The sequence below is a fragment of the Nicotiana attenuata genome, unplaced genomic scaffold (assembly GCF_001879085.1).
Source record: "Nicotiana attenuata strain UT unplaced genomic scaffold, NIATTr2, whole genome shotgun sequence".
Taxonomy (NCBI): Eukaryota; Viridiplantae; Streptophyta; class Magnoliopsida; order Solanales; family Solanaceae; genus Nicotiana; species Nicotiana attenuata.
This window is the reverse complement of record NW_017672969.1, coordinates 80,103-99,700: the sequence shown is the minus strand read 5'-3', so window position 1 is coordinate 99,700 and position 19,598 is coordinate 80,103. Positions and strand designations below refer to the sequence as shown.

General features: G+C 40.6%; 1 protein-coding gene across 1 annotated transcript; it reads left to right on the top strand.

The window, feature by feature from the left end:
- Positions 1–10,167: 10,167 nt before the first annotated feature.
- LOC109215049 (rab3 GTPase-activating protein catalytic subunit) lies at positions 10,168–18,938 on the top strand. The gene is made up of 14 exons (XM_019379061.1): positions 10,168–10,464; positions 10,574–10,638; positions 11,248–11,442; positions 12,175–12,272; positions 12,570–12,763; positions 12,896–13,077; positions 14,501–14,839; positions 14,928–14,992; positions 15,467–15,515; positions 15,629–15,785; positions 16,863–16,947; positions 17,034–17,103; positions 17,746–17,886; positions 18,486–18,938. The coding sequence occupies exons 1-14, from the start codon at positions 10,356–10,358 to the stop codon at positions 18,780–18,782; spliced, it is 2,046 nt and encodes a 681-aa protein (XP_019234606.1). The 5' UTR covers positions 10,168–10,355; the 3' UTR covers positions 18,783–18,938.
- Positions 18,939–19,598: the final 660 nt, after the last annotated feature.

The following is a 19,598-nucleotide window of genomic DNA, read 5'->3' as shown; positions in this document are numbered from 1 at the left end:
TTGTCTGGGTAAAGATCGAAGACCTAATTCCCCCCGAGTTTCTTCCGTTCCCCGAGGAGTGGAACACATCCCGTATGTATTGTCTCTCTTGGGTATTCCTCCCCTTCTATTTCCTTTTTTTCATAGCTTGCGCTTGTGGTCGTGCAGCGTTGCTCGAGTTCCACATGCAATCCCTCAATTCAAAGAGTGGATCGAGGAGATTTGTAAGCAGATGCCTTATTCCGAGCGCGCATGGCACAAGCTCTTAAAAGGCAGATGGGAGGCCCGTTCTCATGGTGAGTTTCCTTCCCAAAATTGTTATCCTCTAACTTTTAACTTACATGGTGTTAACTTTTTTTTTGGTAGGTCTGCCTAAGGCCACTGAACTTAGGCCGCTTGATAAGGACGAAGATCTGTCGTTGCATGCTAAGCCCTCCATCTCGGGACAGCCCGGGGCTGCCGCAAAGGAGAAGAAGAAGAGAAAGTCCTCGAGTTCCTCGAATCCCAAGGTGAAGATAAAAAAAAGGGCGGCCACCCGGGCTTGCAAGCCCAAGAAGAATACCAAGTCAAGGGTATCGGACCCTGACTTCCTTTATCAGCTCAAAGATGAGTCCGAAGAAGATGACATCTTTGTCGCTCACGGATTGACCCTTGCCGTGGAGCAGGCGACGATTGGGGAGAGGGGCCATGAGGCCGACCCCCTTCCGGTTCGAGAGGTCGAAGTGGAGATGGAGGCTGCGACCTCTTAAGAAACTATTCCTGTCCTGAAGGAGGTGACCGGTGTGATCGATACTGTCGAGACATCCTCCTATACCGAATCCATGCTCGAAGAGGCCCAAGCAGGAAAAGAAAAATCAAGTGAAAGAGCACAAGGTGCAGAAGACCCTCTCTATTCCTTCTTCGATGGTATGGATATGTCCATGTTGGAAGATTTATGCGGGCTGGGTCACCTGGAGGTCCCGAAGAAGACGTTCCCTCAGGAGTTGGCGCGCCGAGTTCGAGCCTGAAATTGGTGAAGCAATTTCCCGCACAGAGTATGGACCCCGAGCGCAAGAGGACGGTTGTTCTTACAGTTCAGAAAGATGTCCGAGTCATGTCCACTCCGGTAGGCGTAGCCAGCTACCTCCGATGCTTGGTGACCGAGGAGGACCAAACAAAGGTGAATGAGATGGCCACGTTAAGTCTCTTCAATGAAGCACAACAGGCGCTGAACCAGGTAAGGATCTAACACCTTCAAACTCTCCTTGAATCATTTAAGTTTTCCTTTGATGTCTCTTACTTAGTTCCATTGCTTTACAGGCTTTAGTGCTTTACCACGAAGGTATTGCTTGGAAACCAACCAGCTCGAGTTTGAGCTCAAAGAGCAGGTCCGTAAGTTTGACCTCCCGATTCTCCAGGCTGAGCTGGAAAAAACTTAGAAGGAAACCTCGACCCTGAAACAAGTTCATGCCGACCTGGTTGAATAGGTAAAGGTCTTTGAAGATAAGAACGAGCAGCTAGTCGTGATGACTAACAATACGACTTTGCAGATTCAACAGAAGATGGATCTAATCGACCAACTGCAGGTCGAGATGGACGAGGTCAAGGCCCAGACCAATGTGTGGAAGGGCAGGATGGCCCGACTGGCCTCAGAGAAGGAAGTTGCGAAGGTGGAGCTGGCATCGGTGGAGAACCAACTCCGAGTGGCGAAAGACAAAGCTGGAAAATGGTCTCAGCTGAATAACGGTCTTCGAGCACAACTGAGCTCAGCTGTCGTAGAGCGGGATGTCCTTGGTAGAGAATATGAGGCACTGAAATCCAAGTTGGACATAACCTCTATTGATGATGAAGAAATGGTGGTCCAGTACAAGGCCGATATGGAGGCAGCCGAGATCCGCTTAAAGATAAAAGCTGAATACATGAAGCGGCTGTTCCGAAGGGAGACCCTCGAGGAGATACATGCCCGAGGATTCGACTTATTGGCCGAGATCGAGGAAGCGAAGAAACTCGAAGCCGAAGCGAAGGAGCTTTGCTCGAAGTTTTGAGACCTCGATATGACCAGAAGCTTTCAAGATGCTCAAACGATTTTAGATAATACTTTTACCGAGGGTAACCTTTTTGCAGGTTTCGAGTTTTTGTAAAGGCCTTATTTTCTTCTTACGAGCTTCGGACGTCTCCGAGCTATTTTTAGGGTAGCCATAGCCTTTTGTGTTTAGGCACCGCCTAATAGGTTTGGTGCCTCCAAGATTCATTAGCCCAGGTTGTCCGTACTTTCTTTGAGTGGCAATCTCCGAGTATGGGTAGCCCTTAGGCTCGATAGTCCCCGAGTAGGGGTAGCCCGCGGGCTCTTAGGATCCTGAATTTAAGAGGTAAGAAAATGTGTAATAGCAAGGCTGAACTTCCTTTCATTTCAGTGTGTAAAGTATATAATCGAAAGTGCGTAAAAGCTTATATCATGACTAAAGTGGACTATATGGGCACGATTCATACGATCGTTTGGACCTTATAATGAATCTTAACCACCAAACCTTAGCTTCTTATATACAAGGTTTATTTTCCTTGCTATGTTTTTCCTTGCTAAAAACCTTAATCCCTGGTTAATGGCCCTCAGCATTTAAGGTCGAGCTTGAGAGGGCTCAGATATTGTTGATGTGAAGTGAACGCCCATTGACTCCGGTTTGAGACCGACCTTTGAATCTAAGTTAGCGCGTTTTATTGTTTCCTCATTATAAACCTTGCTGAAAAACCCATTTTGGGACAAAAATAGTTCAAGGGAAAAAGAGTGCAATACGTGCTTTCAAACCTAACACCCATATCCATTCTTGGTCGTTTACCTGCAAATGTTAGTCCGATTCATAACATGATTAAAAAATAATTGAGTTCGTACCTTAGCAGTAGTACCGCTTCAAGTGCGTCACGTTCTAGTTGTTCGGTAGTTGCATACCATTTCCTGCTTCGAGTTTGTAGGAACCTTTGTTGGTAATTCCGACGACTCGATACGGTCCTTCCCAATTCGGTCCCAACTTTGGGTTCCGCGTGTTTAATGTTACTTTTCTCAACACCAAGTCCCCGATCTTAAAGTGTCGGAGGTTAGCTCTTCGGTTGTAGTATCTTTCTATTCGTTGTTTCTGGGCGACCAACCGGGCTAGGGTAGCCTTTCGCTCTTCATCTAATAGTTCTAGACTCGTGATCATGGTCTCGTTGTTTGACCCTTCTATCGCATATTGGAACCTTAGGCTCGGTTCTCCCACTTTGACTAGTATTAAGGCTTTGTCCCCGTAGACCAATGACAACGGGATGGCCCAGTACTAGACTTCGAGGTCGTACGGTATGCCCACAGGACTTTGGGCAGGATTTCCTTCCATTTTCCTTTGGCATCAGTCAACCTCTTTTTCAAGTTTGGAAGTATGGTCTTGTTTGTTGATTACGCCTGTCCATTCCCACTAGGGTGGTAAGGTGTTGATAGTATAATCTTTATCTTGTGATCTTCGAAGAATTTATTTACCTTGTTGCCGATGAATTATTTTCCATTATCGCAAATGATCTCGGCCGGTATCCCGAAGTGACATATTATGTGGTCCCAAATGAAGTCAATGACTTCTTTTCCCCGGACTTTCTCGAATGCTTGAGCTTCGACCCATTTAAAAAAAATCGGTCATGAATAGTATGAATTGAGCCTTACCGGGTGCCTAAGACAGGGGATAAACGATGTCCATTCCCCATTTCATAAAAGGCCACGGGGACAAGACTGAGTGGAGTAGCTCTTCTAGTTGATGGATCATTGGTGCGTGTCTCTGGCATTCATCGCATTTTCGTACGAAGTCATTCGCATCCTACTCCATTTCGGTCCAGTAATAGCCGACCCTAATTAATTTTCGGACCAAATATTCTGCCCTTGAGTGATTCCCGCAAGTGCCTTCGTGAACTTCTCCAAGGCATATTCGGTATCTCCCGGTCCCAAGCACTTGGATAGTGGACCGTCGAACGTTCTCCCGAACAATGTCCCTTCGACCAAGCTAAATTTGGCAGCCTTGGTACGCAGAGCTCTCGATTATTTGGGATCCGAGGGCAATTTTCCACTCTTCAAGTAATCTATGTACTTGTTCCTCCAATCCCAAGTTAAACTCGTTGAGTTTACTTTAGCGTGGCCTTCTTCTATTATCGATTTCATGAGTAATACTACTGCTCCCGAGCTGAACTCACCGACATCGACCGATGTCCCCAAGTTAACCAGAGCATCGGCCTCACTATTCTGATCTTGGGGCATGTGCTGCAAGGTCCCTTCCCTGAATTTATGCAGCATTACCTGTAATTTGTCTAGGTACCTTCGCATCCATTCCTCTTTCACTTCGAACGTTCCACTGACTTGATTTACCACGAGGAGCGACTCGCACTTAGTTTCGATCACCTTGTCCCCAAGGCTTTTAGACAATTCTAGACCTGCAATTATGGCCTCATACTCTGCCTCATTGTTGGTCAATTTCACAATTCTAATAGACTGCCTAACTACATTCCCTGTAGGTGGTTTTAGCACGATGCTGAGCCTGGACCCCTTTGCATTTGAGGCACCGTCCATAGAAGGGTCCAAATTCCCATAGTCACTGAGGTCAATAGTAATTCCCTTTTGACTTTGGGTATTAAGGCCAGCGTAAAGTCGGCCACGAAGTCTACCAAAAATTGAGATTTTATGGCGGTTTGGGGTCGATACTCGTTATCGTATCCGCTAATTTCGATGGCCTATTTGGCCAACCGGCCTGAGAGCTCGGGTTTGTGCATGTTGTTCCTCAGTAGGTAACACATATGGTGTGGCATTGAAAGTATGGTTTTAACTTTCTGGAGGCGCTTAGCAAAGCGAGCGCCAATTTTTCCAGGTGAGGATGCCTTGTTTCGACGTCGCCTAGAGTTCTACTGACATAGTAAATAGGAAATTGCGTGCCTTCCTCTTCTCGAACTAATACTCCACTTACCGCCACCTCGGAAACAGCCAAGTAAAGGTACACGTGTTCGTCTGCCTTCGGAATGTGCATTAAGGCGGACTTGATAGGTACCGTTTGAGCTCTTCCAAAGCTTGTTGGCATTTCAGGGTCCAGAAAAAATTATTCTTCTTTTTCAACAGTGAGAAGAAATGATGGCTTTCGTCCGAGGACCTCGATATGAACCGGCCCAGAGCGTCTATACACCCGGTCGTCCTCTGAACGGCCTTGATATTGTCCACCACAGTGATGTCTTCTATTGCTTTAATTTTGTCGGGATTGATCTCGATTCCTCGATTGGATACCATGAACCCGAGGAATTGTCCCGATCCGACCCGGAATGTGCACTTCTCTGGGTTCAGATGCATATTGTATTTCTTCAATATGTCGAAGGTTTCGTGCAAATGTTTCAAATGGTCCTCTGCTCGCAGGAACTTAACTAACATGTCGTCAATATAAACTTCCATGATTTTCCTATATGTTCTTCGAACATCCGATTTACTAGGCGTTGATAAGTGGCACCGACGTTCTTTAATCCGAATGGAATTACATTATAACAATAGGTGCCTAATTTAGTGATAAAAGAAGTCTTTCTTGGTCGCCCGGGTCCGTCCGAAATTTGGTTGTACCCGGAATAGACATCTAGAAAGCTGAGTGTCCCGTGCCCAGCCGTTGTGTTGATCATCCGATCAATGTTAGGTAAAGGAAAAGAATCCTTAGGGCATGCCTTGTTCAATTCTTTGTACTCTACACACATTCTTAGCTTCGGGTACTTAATTTCCCGAATAGGCCCTATTTTAAGAAGTTTAGATACCTCGTCCTTGATGAATGTATGCTTGACCTCGGACTGAGGTCTCCTTTTCTATTTAACCGGGTGGAACTTCGGGTCCAAACTCAGCTTATGAGTGGTTACCTCCGGGGGGATCTGTATCATGTCAAGATGGGACTAAGCGAAATGAACTATGTTAGCTTTAAGAAAATTAATGAGTTCTTTCCTGAGCTCGGGGGTTAACCCCGTGCCCGGGTATACCTTTTGATCTGTCAGGTGTTTGATCAGTGTGACTTGCTCCAATTCTTCGTCCAATGATCTCGGAATTTCATAATTATCCTCCTCGTCAGCTCTTCGTTCCTCCGGTCCGACCGGGACCGACATTGGTGGTTGCTATTTAACTTCAACCTTTTTGGTTGGCTCCATGTTCCTTAAAGTCGAGATGGTGAGCATCGGGAGTACTTCGTCGACTGCGAATATCTCCTTTGCAGCCGGCTATTCTCTGTATACTGTCTTGATTCCTCCTGGTGTAGGGAACTTCAATGCCTGGTGTAAGGTCGAAGGTACCCCCCTCATATTTTGAACCCATGGTCTTTCGAATAAAGCGTTATATCTCATGTCCCCTTCGATCACATATAACTTTGTTTCTTGGATGATCCCAACAGTGTTCACTGGTAGGGTTATCTCCCTTTTGGTGGTTTCGCATGCCGTGTTAAATCCGTTCAGCACCCGGACTGTTGGCACTATTTGATCTTGTAACCCAATTGCTCTACGTCCCTCGATTTGATGATGTTGGCCTAGCTACCTGGATCAATCAACAAACGTTTAACACGAGATTTATTAGTAAATACGGATATTACCTGTGCATCATTATGAGGCTGTACGATGCCTTCGGCATCTTCATTGCCGAACGAATCTCGGGTGCATTTTTCCCTCGTGATTGATACTTTAGAGTGTTTTATAATTGGCCCTTGAGGGGAATCGACCCCTCCAATGATCATGTTGATGATATGTTGAGGTTTCTCTTTGTTCGGTCTGTTTGTTAGTGTCCCTGTTCCTGAAGTGATTTTTGGCTCGATCACTTAGAAATTCTCGTAGGTGCCCATTATCAAACAACCGGGCAACTTCTTCCCTCAATTTCCGGCAATCCTCGGTCTTGTGGCCATGAGTGCCATGATACTTACACATCAAGTTAGGATCTCTCTGGGTAGGGTTGGACTGCAATGGTCGAGGCCACTTGGTGTCCTTTATGCGCCCGATGGATGATACGATGCTGGTAGCATCGATGTTGAAGTTATATTCCGACCATCTTGGCACTTCCCTGGCCCCGAATTGCTTGTCGAAACCATGTTTTCTCATCATACCTCGGCAATTGGGCCCTCGATCGCTTCTCTTTTCATTCCTCGTAGAGTGACGCCCGAACTCGTTTCCCCTTCGATCTCCGTTGTATGGTTGGTACCGGTCTCTAATCGATCTTGGTTCGTGATCGACGAATCTCTTAGATCTGTCGTCGGTCCTAGAAGGATACACAAACCCAGAAGGGGTTTCGAGTTGGTCGTCCTGGGATCTAATTTTTGACTGGTACTTGCTGTGGACGTCTGACCAAGTTACCACCGGGTATTCTACTAAATTTTGTTTTAGCTGCTGCAAAGCCAAGGAACTTCGAGGTTAAGTCCTTGAATGAATGCCTGAACAGCCCAATCCTCTGCAACCGGAGACAGATCCATCCGTTTCATTTGAAACCTTGACACGAACTCCCTGAGCATCTCGTTGTCTCTTTGTTAACCTTTAAAAGGTCCGATTTTCTGGTCTCTACCTTGATGGCCCCAGTAGAGCCTTTACAAAGGCATCTGCAAGCATAGCAAATGAATCAATAGATTTTAGGAGTAAGTTGTGGTACTATATCATTGCTCATTTTGATAGAGTTTCCCCGAACTTCTTTAGATACACCGACCCGATTTCATCATCTTCCAAGTCGTTCCCCTTGATGGCGCATGTATATGAGGTCACATGCTCGTTCGGATCTGTGGTTCCGTTGTACTTTGGAATATCGAACATACGAAACCTCTTCGGGATCGGCTTCGGTGCAGCACTCAGAGGGAAATGCTTTTGGATAAATATCTTGGAATCTAAATCCTTTTAATATCGGGGGTGCTCCCGAGATTTGATCGACCCTAGAATTATATGTCTCCATCTTTTTGTCGTTGGCCTCAATTTTCTTCTCACCTGATTTCACTTTGTCAATGCTTCAAGCATTTTCATTATCTCGGGGTTGGCCCCGGAGCTTCACCGACCTTTCGGTGGTCTGCTTGTTTCTTTGGGTGTTTTCCCGGGACCGTTCGGGCTCGACCCTACCGGGAGGATGGCCTTGGTTCTGTAGCTCTAGTACCGTCGCTTGTTGAGCCTGCAATATTTCGAAGATTATAGGCTTAAACTGTCACCTTCGCCTTCGGGCGTTTCTTGAACTGTTGGTCGAGGGCCTCCATGAACGTTGTTTTCGGGGTCAGTTGGCAGGTGGGCGTCGATAGCAACCTGTGAATTGGCGTCGATTGGATCGGCAGCTGGGACTCGTGGGATCAGCATGGGGCACCTCATTGCTAGGCACCAGGTTGTTTTCGCCCGTGATGGCCGGACTTAGCCTCAACATTCAAATGAGCAGACTGAGTATTTAACATTTTTAAGCTGACCTGAAATTGAAATCTTAAAGAACAAGTGTAAAAAGGAAGTGTGTTATGAAATTTTTTATCAAACCACCACTATTATCCTTAGCCCCACGGTGGGTGCCAAACTATTTACCCTTAAAAATGGATAACAATTGACTATACGCGATTTTAAAGATATGTGGATTGATTCAACACAAATAATCAAGAACGTTAGATAAACGAGTTAAAGATACGATCAATAATCAAAACAGTCGTAATGTTATGGTCTAACGTGAACTTGGATTGGGCAATAGTTACTGCCCCCGGTTGGGTCTTGAGTTCGAAGCCAATCAAGAACAAAGAACAAAAATAAAGTAAAGACTTTTTAGTAGCTAGAAAGCATAGAAATAATTTTGTATTGTCTTGGTATGCGTGTTACATATATCCACTCAAACAAGAGCTTCCCCTTTATATAGTAGGAGAGTTTTACCCCTAGTACAAGTCTAAAAAAAGGTAAAAATCTTCTTTTTTCATTAATTACTGATCCATTACCGACATCGGGCGAGATTCACGCCGTGATATCCGATTGTATGCGGATATCACAGCCCTTTGTTAGTCGTATACAATCGTTCCTGCGTTTCTCGAAGTCTCAGAACCCGTCCTGGCCCCGGGGTACGTCGTTTAATCAAGTCCGATTGTGAGCATTTTATTCGGGCCTTGGTGCAAGAAATTCTCAACTTTGATTCTGACCCCGTGTAATCGTATCCTTGCTTCGCTTGTCCCACCAAGAAATTGGGGTGTATGTTGCCCCGATTTGATCCGTATACAATATAGTACTCCCCTTTTAGTGACGTGGGACCAAACACAACTAAAAGGGATGTTTAGACCGGTAGCACGGGTATAAAAAATTGGTAATATGGCACCAGGATCTCCAATGCATCCCTTTCCCTTGTAAAATAGAACACGACACTAAGGATGGGCTCCAACGAATCGGAGCCTACTCCAAGGCTTAAGTTAGTGTAATACCCATAATAGAAAATACGTTAAACTGCAAAAGGGCGAAAACGACACGAACACGTTAGCCAAAAAAAAGATCACAAAGAGTACATAGTGTGCGTTGGTTGACTTAGCGATCACCGATTTGCTAAGAGGAAAGGGTAGCTGAGCTGCCTTCCCATATTATTCTTCGACCACTACCCTTGCTGCTACTGTCTTTCTATTGTTGTTAATTCCCTTTGTCTTCTCTTTATTTGGTCTTTTGTTTTCAGCCTCATCTCTTTTACTTTGTTGTTTTCCTTTTTTTTAAATTCCATTTTTATATATGTGAAGAAACTAACTTTCATGTGTGTTTAGAGTTAGATCAACTGTAGTATAATTCCTTTGAGTGATGTGGTTAATAAACGTTGATGATGTTATAAAGATGAGGCGGGAGTCCTTGCTAGGTGGCCTCACACCCACACCCTAAGGTTATTAGTATAATAACACATTGAAATTTTTGATCTGAAGTCATGTGTGTCTTCGCTCCAAATATTAAACCTAGACATTTCTTATAGAGAACTACTCTATCACACTAAATTGTATTTTCTGATGTCCAATGTTGCTCATAAAATTTATCTACTAATTAATTAATAGTCAAAGATAATTTTTTGTATTATCATCCGTCATTAATCAAAAGAATTACTTTTCGTAGTTGGACGAAAGGAAGGAGGTTTGACTAGGTTCCTTGGAATTTTATTAACTACGTAAAAGTTAATACTTACCTTATCGAATATAATTTAATGTAGAGCGGTACGCCCGTGTAATTATCAATAGGAGACATGATAGTAGCATAATTAGTTATTTATATTATTTTAGCTCAAAATGATGAGCATCAAATCTACATGTAAACAAATGCTGGAAATTTGACGAAGGCCGTCTGTCTAGAGTCTAGTCCATCCATTGGTTGAATTTGTTTTGCTCCATAAGTCCATCCAATTTCTCTCCCAATCCGCTGCTACAAACTCGGCGTAGGAAATGGATGCGTCGTTCGTATCCAGAGCAAAAACTGCCTTCCATTCTGCCGCGGCTAAAGCGGAGAAAGTTTTCACTGACATTAAAAAATCTGATCTCATCAACGATCCAGGTTCATCCATCTCATTTCTCCTTTTCTTTTTTCAATTACTATGACAAATGCTTTTTCATTACTGTTTTAATTTTTTTTGTTGCTCTGTCCGATATTCAAATTTGAACAGATTCCGACAACCAATCGCCGGCGACGTCAACAAGTGAGATTCCAGAGGATAAGGACGTGTCGAAGGTAAATTTTATCTTCGATTATTCTAATTATCATCATTCTGATTTTTCAATATTTTTCTGTTGAATTCATATGATCGGGAGGTTTTTTCCCTCAAATTGTATGATTCATGTTTTGCTTGATGAAGAACATGATAAGGAGAGAAAAAAGAGAATGTTCAAATGTCGATTTTAACCTTGTTTTTAATTCATTACTCACTTTATCAATTAGAAGTTCAAAAAAATTACAGGTCAACTGGCTAATTTCAATGTTAATCAATCAACTATGCCTTGATATGCAATTAGTTGGAGGCGGCTATATGATTCCTCAATACTGCTCGCTTCAGTTCCATATTAAAAGATCTATTATATTTAACCTATTTTTAAGCTGCCCCTAGAAGCTAATATAGGCGGATTTAACTGGCTAATTTCAAATGCTTCAATTTTCACTGTTTCTCTTTTCCACAAGGAATATAGTAGCACAACTTGGTGTCGATATCTTTAATTTCTTAATGCAGCTCATACTGTTATGTTCTATATTTCTTTAACTGGAATTTTAGCTGTTTGTTTCATTGGATACATCTAAGAATATATTGAGCTGTTATAAGTAATCTTAAGGATGCCTAATTTCCAGGAAGGGAAGACTTCATGGCGGAGACCGCCACCAATAAAGGCAAAGCAGGACTGGCATGAGAGGTTTAAGAACATAAGAATAGGCAAAAAAGGAACTGAGGGTACTACTGACAAAGCTGAAAGTCCACGAATGGCGTATGCAATTTTTGATGAAAATATTTGCTTCATGAGTGAGAGGGAATTACCTAATTCAAAGGTGAGCTATCTCACTTGTTCTACAGCGCAAGGTTCTTAATGTACACAGGTTTTGTCTTCGTTATTCCTTGAGCTGCTTTTCTTTTACGCTGGTTATTTCTCATATAAATTCTACCTTTTGACATGCCATGGTAGTTGTTTGTTAGCGACTCTATCCGCGTTTGTCATTGTTTCAGAAATGTGCTTATTTATTGGTGACATATACTTGCAGAAACCTTATTGGTGCTATTTTAAGGCTAAAGCTTATTCTTTTTGTAAGTCAAAAGTTGATGCTGTTGTCAAACCTATACTATACTTGGGTATCATCTACTTACTGGGCCTTTTTAAAACTTTAAACATAGACTAGATGTTTCTTTTGTATGTTCGAATCAAATTTTCTTCATTATTAGAGTTGATGAATTATGTAAATGTGCATATAGTTCTCTCCTATAGGAAATGCTTAGTTGGAGAGCAAAGCTTCATCTGCAACTTTTGAAGTTCTATCAAAGGAAAGAATCTAGGTTTCCCCTAATGCCTCCTTGCTGCTTTCAAAGCTACACTTCCTTCCTTCCTTCATAAGCTAATAAGAGATTCTATTATTCTACACTGACCCGCCATCCCGACGAGTGAATCATTAAGATTCCTTTTTCAATAGAATAACGGGATATGTCATTGTTATGTCTCCTTTAGCTGAAATATGGACTTTTTAATTTTGTTTTTTTTCTAATATTATGTGTTCCTTTATTTTCTTAAGGACTCTGAATCAGGTTCGACGATGGAAGAGTCAAACCTTGGGGACAGTGACGTTATTCCTCCAGCAGCTGTCATGAAGCAACTAGCTGTAGCTGTGGAGTAAGATATTGTCTATCTTTAAATCTGGAAATTTCTATCACTTCAATTTTAGTTGGGGTTCTCTCTGAATTTTCACATCTAATTGGCACTTATGTGAAATGTTTGATTTTACATTTTTCAGTTCCATCATGCAAGTGAATTCTCTTGCATATCCTTGAAGTATTTAATAAACTCCTAGTCTGTGAACTAAAAAAGAATGTTAATCGCTTATGTATATGGTTGCTTTTTTCTTAAAATTGATGATGCAATAATTTCCTTTTTTTTTTTCCTATTTTCCCCTATTGTCTTCTTCCCTAGGGCTGGAAAGAGGTGTATTACAATGAAAGACTTCCTAGCTTCGTCCAGAGGTTCTTCACCCATCATGGAGAGGGCTAGCTTAAGCTTGTCTGCAGTGAAGTCTTTAGTGCTACGTGAAAAAGAAGACAAGTTTTCCGGCGAATTTGGTGCTGATGACAAAGTCTTGTCTCGTATCAATTCATTGCTAGACGCAGGTAGATGCCAGTTTCCTCAATTATGTGGTGGAATATCTTTGTAGTAAATATATTAGTAATTTCTATCTCTAGCCATTTGGATTACCCTCTGTGATTTTCACTTCAACTGCAATATCTGCAAGATGCTTGTAGAAGGACATTTTCCTGGAAGCAAGGTTTATTCTGATACTGAAACATCCGCAAATGCTTCATCTTTGCCCAAGGATATTCATGGAGCTCCTCCTGAAAGTTTTATTGTTAAGCTTGCTGAAGTAATTGGACGTATGAAATCACTGCGGAAAATGGCATTATTATGGTGCAAAATTGTTGCTGAAGTAAGTAGACTCTATGAAAATAGTTCACATTCAGTTTTCTAAGCAGCTATGTTAGGGATTCATGTTGTCATAGCAGATTTCTCTATCACTTACCTCTGCTTGTTGTCATTGATTACATCGCACATCAGCTTTTTCTTATATGAATATGCATTGAGCTATCTGCCCTGCTGTTAAGGAGTTTCTGAAGAATAATATAGAAGTGTCACTTTACACCCCTGATAGATAACTGCAGCTATATCTTAATGCTATACTAGTTGGTTCTCTTGAGTGTAGTAAACTTGCCAAAAGTCAAAGTTTATTCATCTGCAATGATCCTTGAACCAGCAAGGCTAGTAGGGACTAGATGTTCACGTTCTAATGCTTCAATTGGGTACTGTAATGCATCATATATCTCTCTCTCTTTTCTGTATGTATATTTAAGCATGTTTACCATGGTTAGAAGTAGTGTGTCTTGAATTAATTTCACTTTATGCTTATTTTATTTTCTTAATGGTGAGGATGGTGGTGGAGGTCGTTTGTTTTAGTAACTGATAACCATTTTTTACCTAGCAGTTCCCTACTTATAACTAGGATTGCACAAAGGCTTATTTGAAATCCCAACCGGTTGACCTCTCTGGTCCACTCCAGTTTTAAAATGCTAAGACGGCAATCTGTAGAATGGTAGGGTCCAAACCCACCAGAAAGGCCTTCGACCTCTTTCAAATGCTTTTATTCATTTACTCCAGGAAAAAAACTAAGTGCATTTGGATAAGACTTGTGAGAAGACACAAAATTAGGAGTCATATTTCTTGAAGCAGAATTGTTTTAGAACAATAAAAAATAGTCAATTCAGATTCTGCTTTTTATCCTTATTTAATGGTCTTTGACTTGGTTGCTAGAAAATTTGCAAAATATTCCACCCGAAGCTGATATAGCTTTAATAGTTAAGAGTACAAATCAATGTGAATTTCATTTGCATTCTCATATAGTTATACACTGACATAAGTGACAAGTCTATATCCTTGTTTGAAAGTTTTTGCAAATTGAATCTCTTCATACTCTTCTCTTCTCTTCCCATTTCTCTATTTTCCCCTCTTCTTTTCCGTTTTTTTTGTTTGTTAAGAGTGAAAGAGCTCACTTACTCTCATTACCATTTTATGGAGTCTATGGAAAACCTTTTCCAGATTTTGCAGTGTCCACTAGTGCATTAGCTCACTGTCCACATTCGTTTAAGCTGCACTAATGTGTTATATCTACACGGGTAGATAATAATCTCACATTCAGTTTATTGTAAGATAGTGGAGATTTTAACAGAATATCATCTTCTTTACTATTTAGACCTCAAGTTATTCTTTAGATCATTTTCCTAGTTTAGTTGATGTGTTATGAATCTTCTGTAAACGGTCTAACTGAGTACGGTATCTTCAATCCTTTTTGCATGTAGTTGAGGAGGCTGTGGTCTGAAGGACAATATATCCCTGGCATTCCTCCAGATCAAATTCCGAACCTAAATTCGTGTCTTCTATATCAACAGTTCCAGGTTATTAACCGTTGCATTTCCAGAAAAAATCGACGCATTGCAGCCACTGAATCATTGGATTCGGTTTTGAGGCTAGCAGGTTCAAATGCTGATGTTCTTGTTTCTGAGGGCACTCTTCCTGCAACTCCCGTCTTGTACGCTAAAGTTAGCACGGGAGAATTAATTCTTCGGTTAGGAGTGGACACGCGATCTGATTTGACAATGTTGGAAACGGGTGAACCTATATATACGCCAGTGATGCAGGTTTGTGGACAGGAGCAGATCTTAAGATAATAATTGGATAGTTTCCTCTTCAATTATTAATTGCTTATGACCATGACTATATATGTAGGAAGAACCTTTGCTAACAGAAGATCTAATCAAAGAAACAGAGGAGCTGGTGCTCCGAACAGGGAGGTAATATGCCTTAAGGCTGTTTTAAGATAAACCGGCATGTGTTAATGAATGGAGGCCAATCATTAATATTAGCAGTTTAGCACTTGTTCTTCAAAAATGTTTACTTTATCTGTATGTTGCTTGCATTAAAACTTGCTTAGGAATGACTCAGTAGTTGCAGGTCTTCTTTTGTTGGATAAGTGGTCACTAATCATCAATTTATCGAAACAAAAAGAATGTCACTAATCATGAACTTAGTTCAAACTGTCTTGTATTTTCTTATTTGCTAGCTATTACAAATACATTGAGGAACTTTCGAGTTTTCTCTATATCTAAAAAGTATGATTGTGTGATTTTTTTGTTCCTTATCATTTTCTTTCTTTCATACCTTTTATTGTTCAATGCTTGCCCAAATTCCTCTAAAACTCCAACTTTTAGCACAAGTAGGATGATCTTGATCTTTTCATCTGAATTGCTTGTTTCTTCTATTATCAGTCTTGGAGCCGGGTGCTCTCAACTCCTGTCTGATATGCAGGCTTTCAAGGTGAAGTTTCTGTAACACAAGCTGTAATTAGATTTTTCTCAAGTACCTTCTCAAGCTGGCAATTTGGCAGTGTCTGATTGAAATTAACATGCAAATTTCCTGAACTCTGTTAGGCAGCAAATCCTGGGTGTATATTAGAAGATTTCATAAGATGGCATTCTCCTCCTGATTGGATGGAATGTGATACAAATGATGAAATCAATGAAACCCTTGATGCTAATGACTCATTGTCTGGAAGAGGCCAACTGAGTACTCGAATGCAGAAAGAAGGTTCTACTCTAATTAACTCAAATTTCATACCACAATCCCCCCTTCTCTTGTTTTCTGAAATCACATTTCAATTGTCGTACTTCAAATACTTTTCTTTGTCATTCATGAGACTTGCTGGTTTTAGTGTCTGCTTTAGCCAGTAGGATGTAAATTTACCCTCTATTTGAGCTGCTGAAGAAAAAGTGGTCATCTATCTCTATCTGGTAGCAGCCATTGTTAATCAGTCTTCAGGTTTCATATGCTCAGTGTATTAGGAGGTGAGCTTACTTGTTTTCGAATAACAGTGCTCCCTCAATGGATTGCTTTATTTAGAGATTTTGCTAGCACAAGCAACAGGATCATGACAGTTATTTCGAGGTTTGATGGTGGATATCTTATCCTTGAAATGCCACTTATTGGTTTTGCTTAAAGCTTTATGATAAATTTGATGTTATTTTCTACTGGAGTCCAATGATTGATTGATTCATGGAAATAGATGAATGGAGAAAGTAGAAACTGAAACAAGGTTATTATTTGCTTTTAGTTGTATCTGCAGTAGGGCATAGGCTATTATTAATTAAGGAAGCTGCTAAAATACTAGTGCACCTGTTGTGGATACAAAGGAACAATCTCACATTATTTAGCATAAATGAGGATTTGAACCCCAATTTGAAGTCGGATTTGGATGAAACTTGTATATTTTGACTCGTTTGAAATGGGTGATCGGGATTTGTGACTTTTGTCGGTTTCCGGGAGGCAGGCCAAAACCTTCCAAAATGATAGTATTCTCCCCTTGTCCATTCAAGTAGACTAGCAAGTCAGGTAGGTCCTGGTTGAAAGATTCTTGTGTATGTCCAGCAGTTCTAGGTGTGAAGAGGGGTCTATTCACTTACTAATAATGCTAAGCAAGTTATAGAAGAATCATTTAAACTTGTTGGTGAAAGTGGTACCTGCACTAAGTTTAGATGTCCTTTTATGACTTCTCATTGTTTGCATTATGATTGTTGATAATGTACAAACCGTCTTTGAGCATACTCCAAGCAGAACAGGAAGTGTGCAAAACTCTGTCTGACAAGTTCTATGGATTGATGTTTTTAGGCAACTTGTGGCGCGAACTATGGGAAACTGCAAAGCCAGTGCCAGCTGTTAGACAAACTCCTCTCTTTGATGAGGATTTGGCTGTGTAAGTTTTTAAGTTCCAGGTTAGCGTAGAAGATCTAAACAATTTGTTTTGATTTTCTGAAAGGAACTCTATGATGCTTTCTGTAGGGAAAGTATTCTGGATAATTTAGAGGACATTTCACCCCATGAGCTTTTCAAGCAGCTATTTATATCTCTTGTAAGTCCTCTTATGCATGTATGAAATGTGTCTGGTCTTAATATTTATCTGTCTTCTTCTGTTACTCTCATTCCTCAAACTCTCAAGAGGAAGGAGTTCAGCCTGTCATTGGTAACAGAAATCAGAATGAATAACCCCAGAATCAAATGGATGCCAATATCATTTTTTTGGGGACTAGCAGACACTCTCTTGTGTAGTATTTCAGTCCATGTTGAGCACGGATTTTCTATTATTGTTTCAAGACTTGGTATCTTTTGTTTTGAACATAGATTTGAATTTATATCAGTCTGTCTCGTGGAAATTTCATCTTAGAAACTCAAATATACTGTTCAGAATTTTCCATTTTGTGCATCCATTTTCCATCAAGAGGAAAAAGTTGATGTAATTTGTGCGAGACACACTTTCTTTTCCTATATTCCATCTACTTTTAGTAGCCAGAACGATTATATAGTTATAAATTGCAGTTCATTTAGTGATGCTTTGGAACCTTCCAAGTCAAAAATTTCCTGTCATCATGTCCCCCTCCCTCTCATATTTCCTTTACATAGCAAATAAAGTGTTATTCTGGCTTGGCTATGATATTTTCAGCTTCCAAATCACAAAGGCTTGATAGTCTTATGTTATTTTCTATTTAAATTTCAGTTGGGATCAGGATTTGTAACTGCTGAGGCCACCCTTTCCAACAACTCAAATTTATCAAAGCTGTTCTGTGATTGTAAAGAGTACGTCATTGTCACCTGTCAAAGCAGCAGCTGGGTTGAGAAAGTTGATGAGTTATGCCAGGTACGTCTTAATCTGACTTGATGGAGGTGAATAAGCTTGCTGACTGTGTCCCATGGTGTTGGATACAAGCACAACTCTTGCTGCTGAGATGCGCTTGTGTATTTGACATCCTCTCATGGATTGTCTTGTAGAAGATTAGTAACTACGCCCCTAGGGGTTTGGTTCTATGATAAGAGCACAGTGCATGATGTGTGGATTCGGCACACGTCATGAACACTATCGCGGATGAGAACTTGGTGTTTTAAGTGGAGAACAGTAGAGCATATCACATCTTAAAAAGAATTTGATCAGGTCTCGAACCATGCACCAAATGGCCCTTGGAATTCCTCAGTTATTAACCAAAAAAGGACAAGCAACTTTTGAGGGATGCAAAGTTTTTTAGGAATCCTTTTAAACCTATTGATTTCCTATAATCCTGGTTGCCGGTCCCACTCCGGGGGAGGGGAAGCAGGGTTCTGTTGCTTGTTAGACATTTCTTTCTGCAATTTTATTGGCTTTATAATTCAGGATGCTGTTACATAGATTATATAATCACGGATTAATGTCTGATTGTTACATTAATAAGTTATGCCATGAAGAATTACATTTTTTTTTACTAGGTCTACGAAACTGTAGAGTCAATGGTACTTGGTCCAGATGAAGTCATAAGGATCACATTTCAACCTGAAGAACCTACAGCTGCACCTGCCAATGAACTAAAAAGTCGATTTAAAAGGCTTAGTCTCATTTTTGGTAACAAGGATAAACTATCACCCCAAGGCCAGAAGAACCAGGAGGAGAGTCCATTACGGCAACCATTCTCATCGATATTTTCAAAGAAACCTCCGAAGCCCGGCAGTTCATCTCCAGCTGATAAACCTGTTACTCCCGTTGAAAATGACTGGACAATTGTATAAGAAATGTTTTTGTTCATTCTCCAACTGTAAATTCATGTTACTAGTTTAGGCATACAAACCCGATGATATCCAACATTGTGAGTTTCAGCTGACTCTTGTGACGAAACGGTTAATGGAAAAATTTATCTAAGATTCTGTTGGAGGTATTTTCTGTGACTAACAAGTGTTTGAAACAACTCCCTTTGTATCATTAAGTTTTTTTTTTCAATTTATATATATATAGGGGGTAAAGGAAAGGGTAATTGGAAAGGAAATTACAGTCAACCCTCTCTATAACAGCGTCATTTGTTTCGATATTTTTTGGCTTTTATAGTGAGTGGTTGTTATACACCTATACCAGCATTTGACATTTAAATTTTTTTGGCTGTTATAGATAAAACTTACCCCGAAATCAATTATTTTTCTTTTTTAATGTTACATATAAAAAATAAAAATATTATTCAAATTTAAAATCTCAAAAGATATGCATATTTCACTAGTTAAATATTGAAGAAAGCTAATACATTATTAATAAATTCATAACTAAACGCATAAAGATTTAAACTCTAATACAGACATTTTAAAGCTAACTAGGAAAATAAATTTTTTCAAGATTGATGGAAGAACTTTTGTAATTGTAGCTTGTTTTGTAGATTTCATTCTCTTACTAGCAATATAATGCTTCAATTGGCAAAGATTCGTGTCCAAATTTTCAGCAAAGAGGTATCTAGTAACTTTCCCTTGAAGACAATCTAAGCGATTAACAGTTAAAATTTCTATCTTAATATTTTTTGGAATCAATAAAAGATATCATGTGCGAATCTGCAAATCTTATGT

Excerpts from the sequence above, each read along its gene's own strand:
- LOC109215049 (XM_019379061.1), top strand. The coding sequence starts at position 10,356 with ATGGATGCGTCGTTCGTATCCAGAGCAAAAACTGCCTTCCATTCTGCC. Across the intron at positions 16,948-17,033 it reads TTTGATGAGGATTTGGCTGT|GGAAAGTATTCTGGATAATT; the intron begins GTAAGTTTTTAA and ends TGCTTTCTGTAG. Across the intron at positions 17,887-18,485 it reads AAGTTGATGAGTTATGCCAG|GTCTACGAAACTGTAGAGTC; the intron begins GTACGTCTTAAT and ends TTTTTTTACTAG.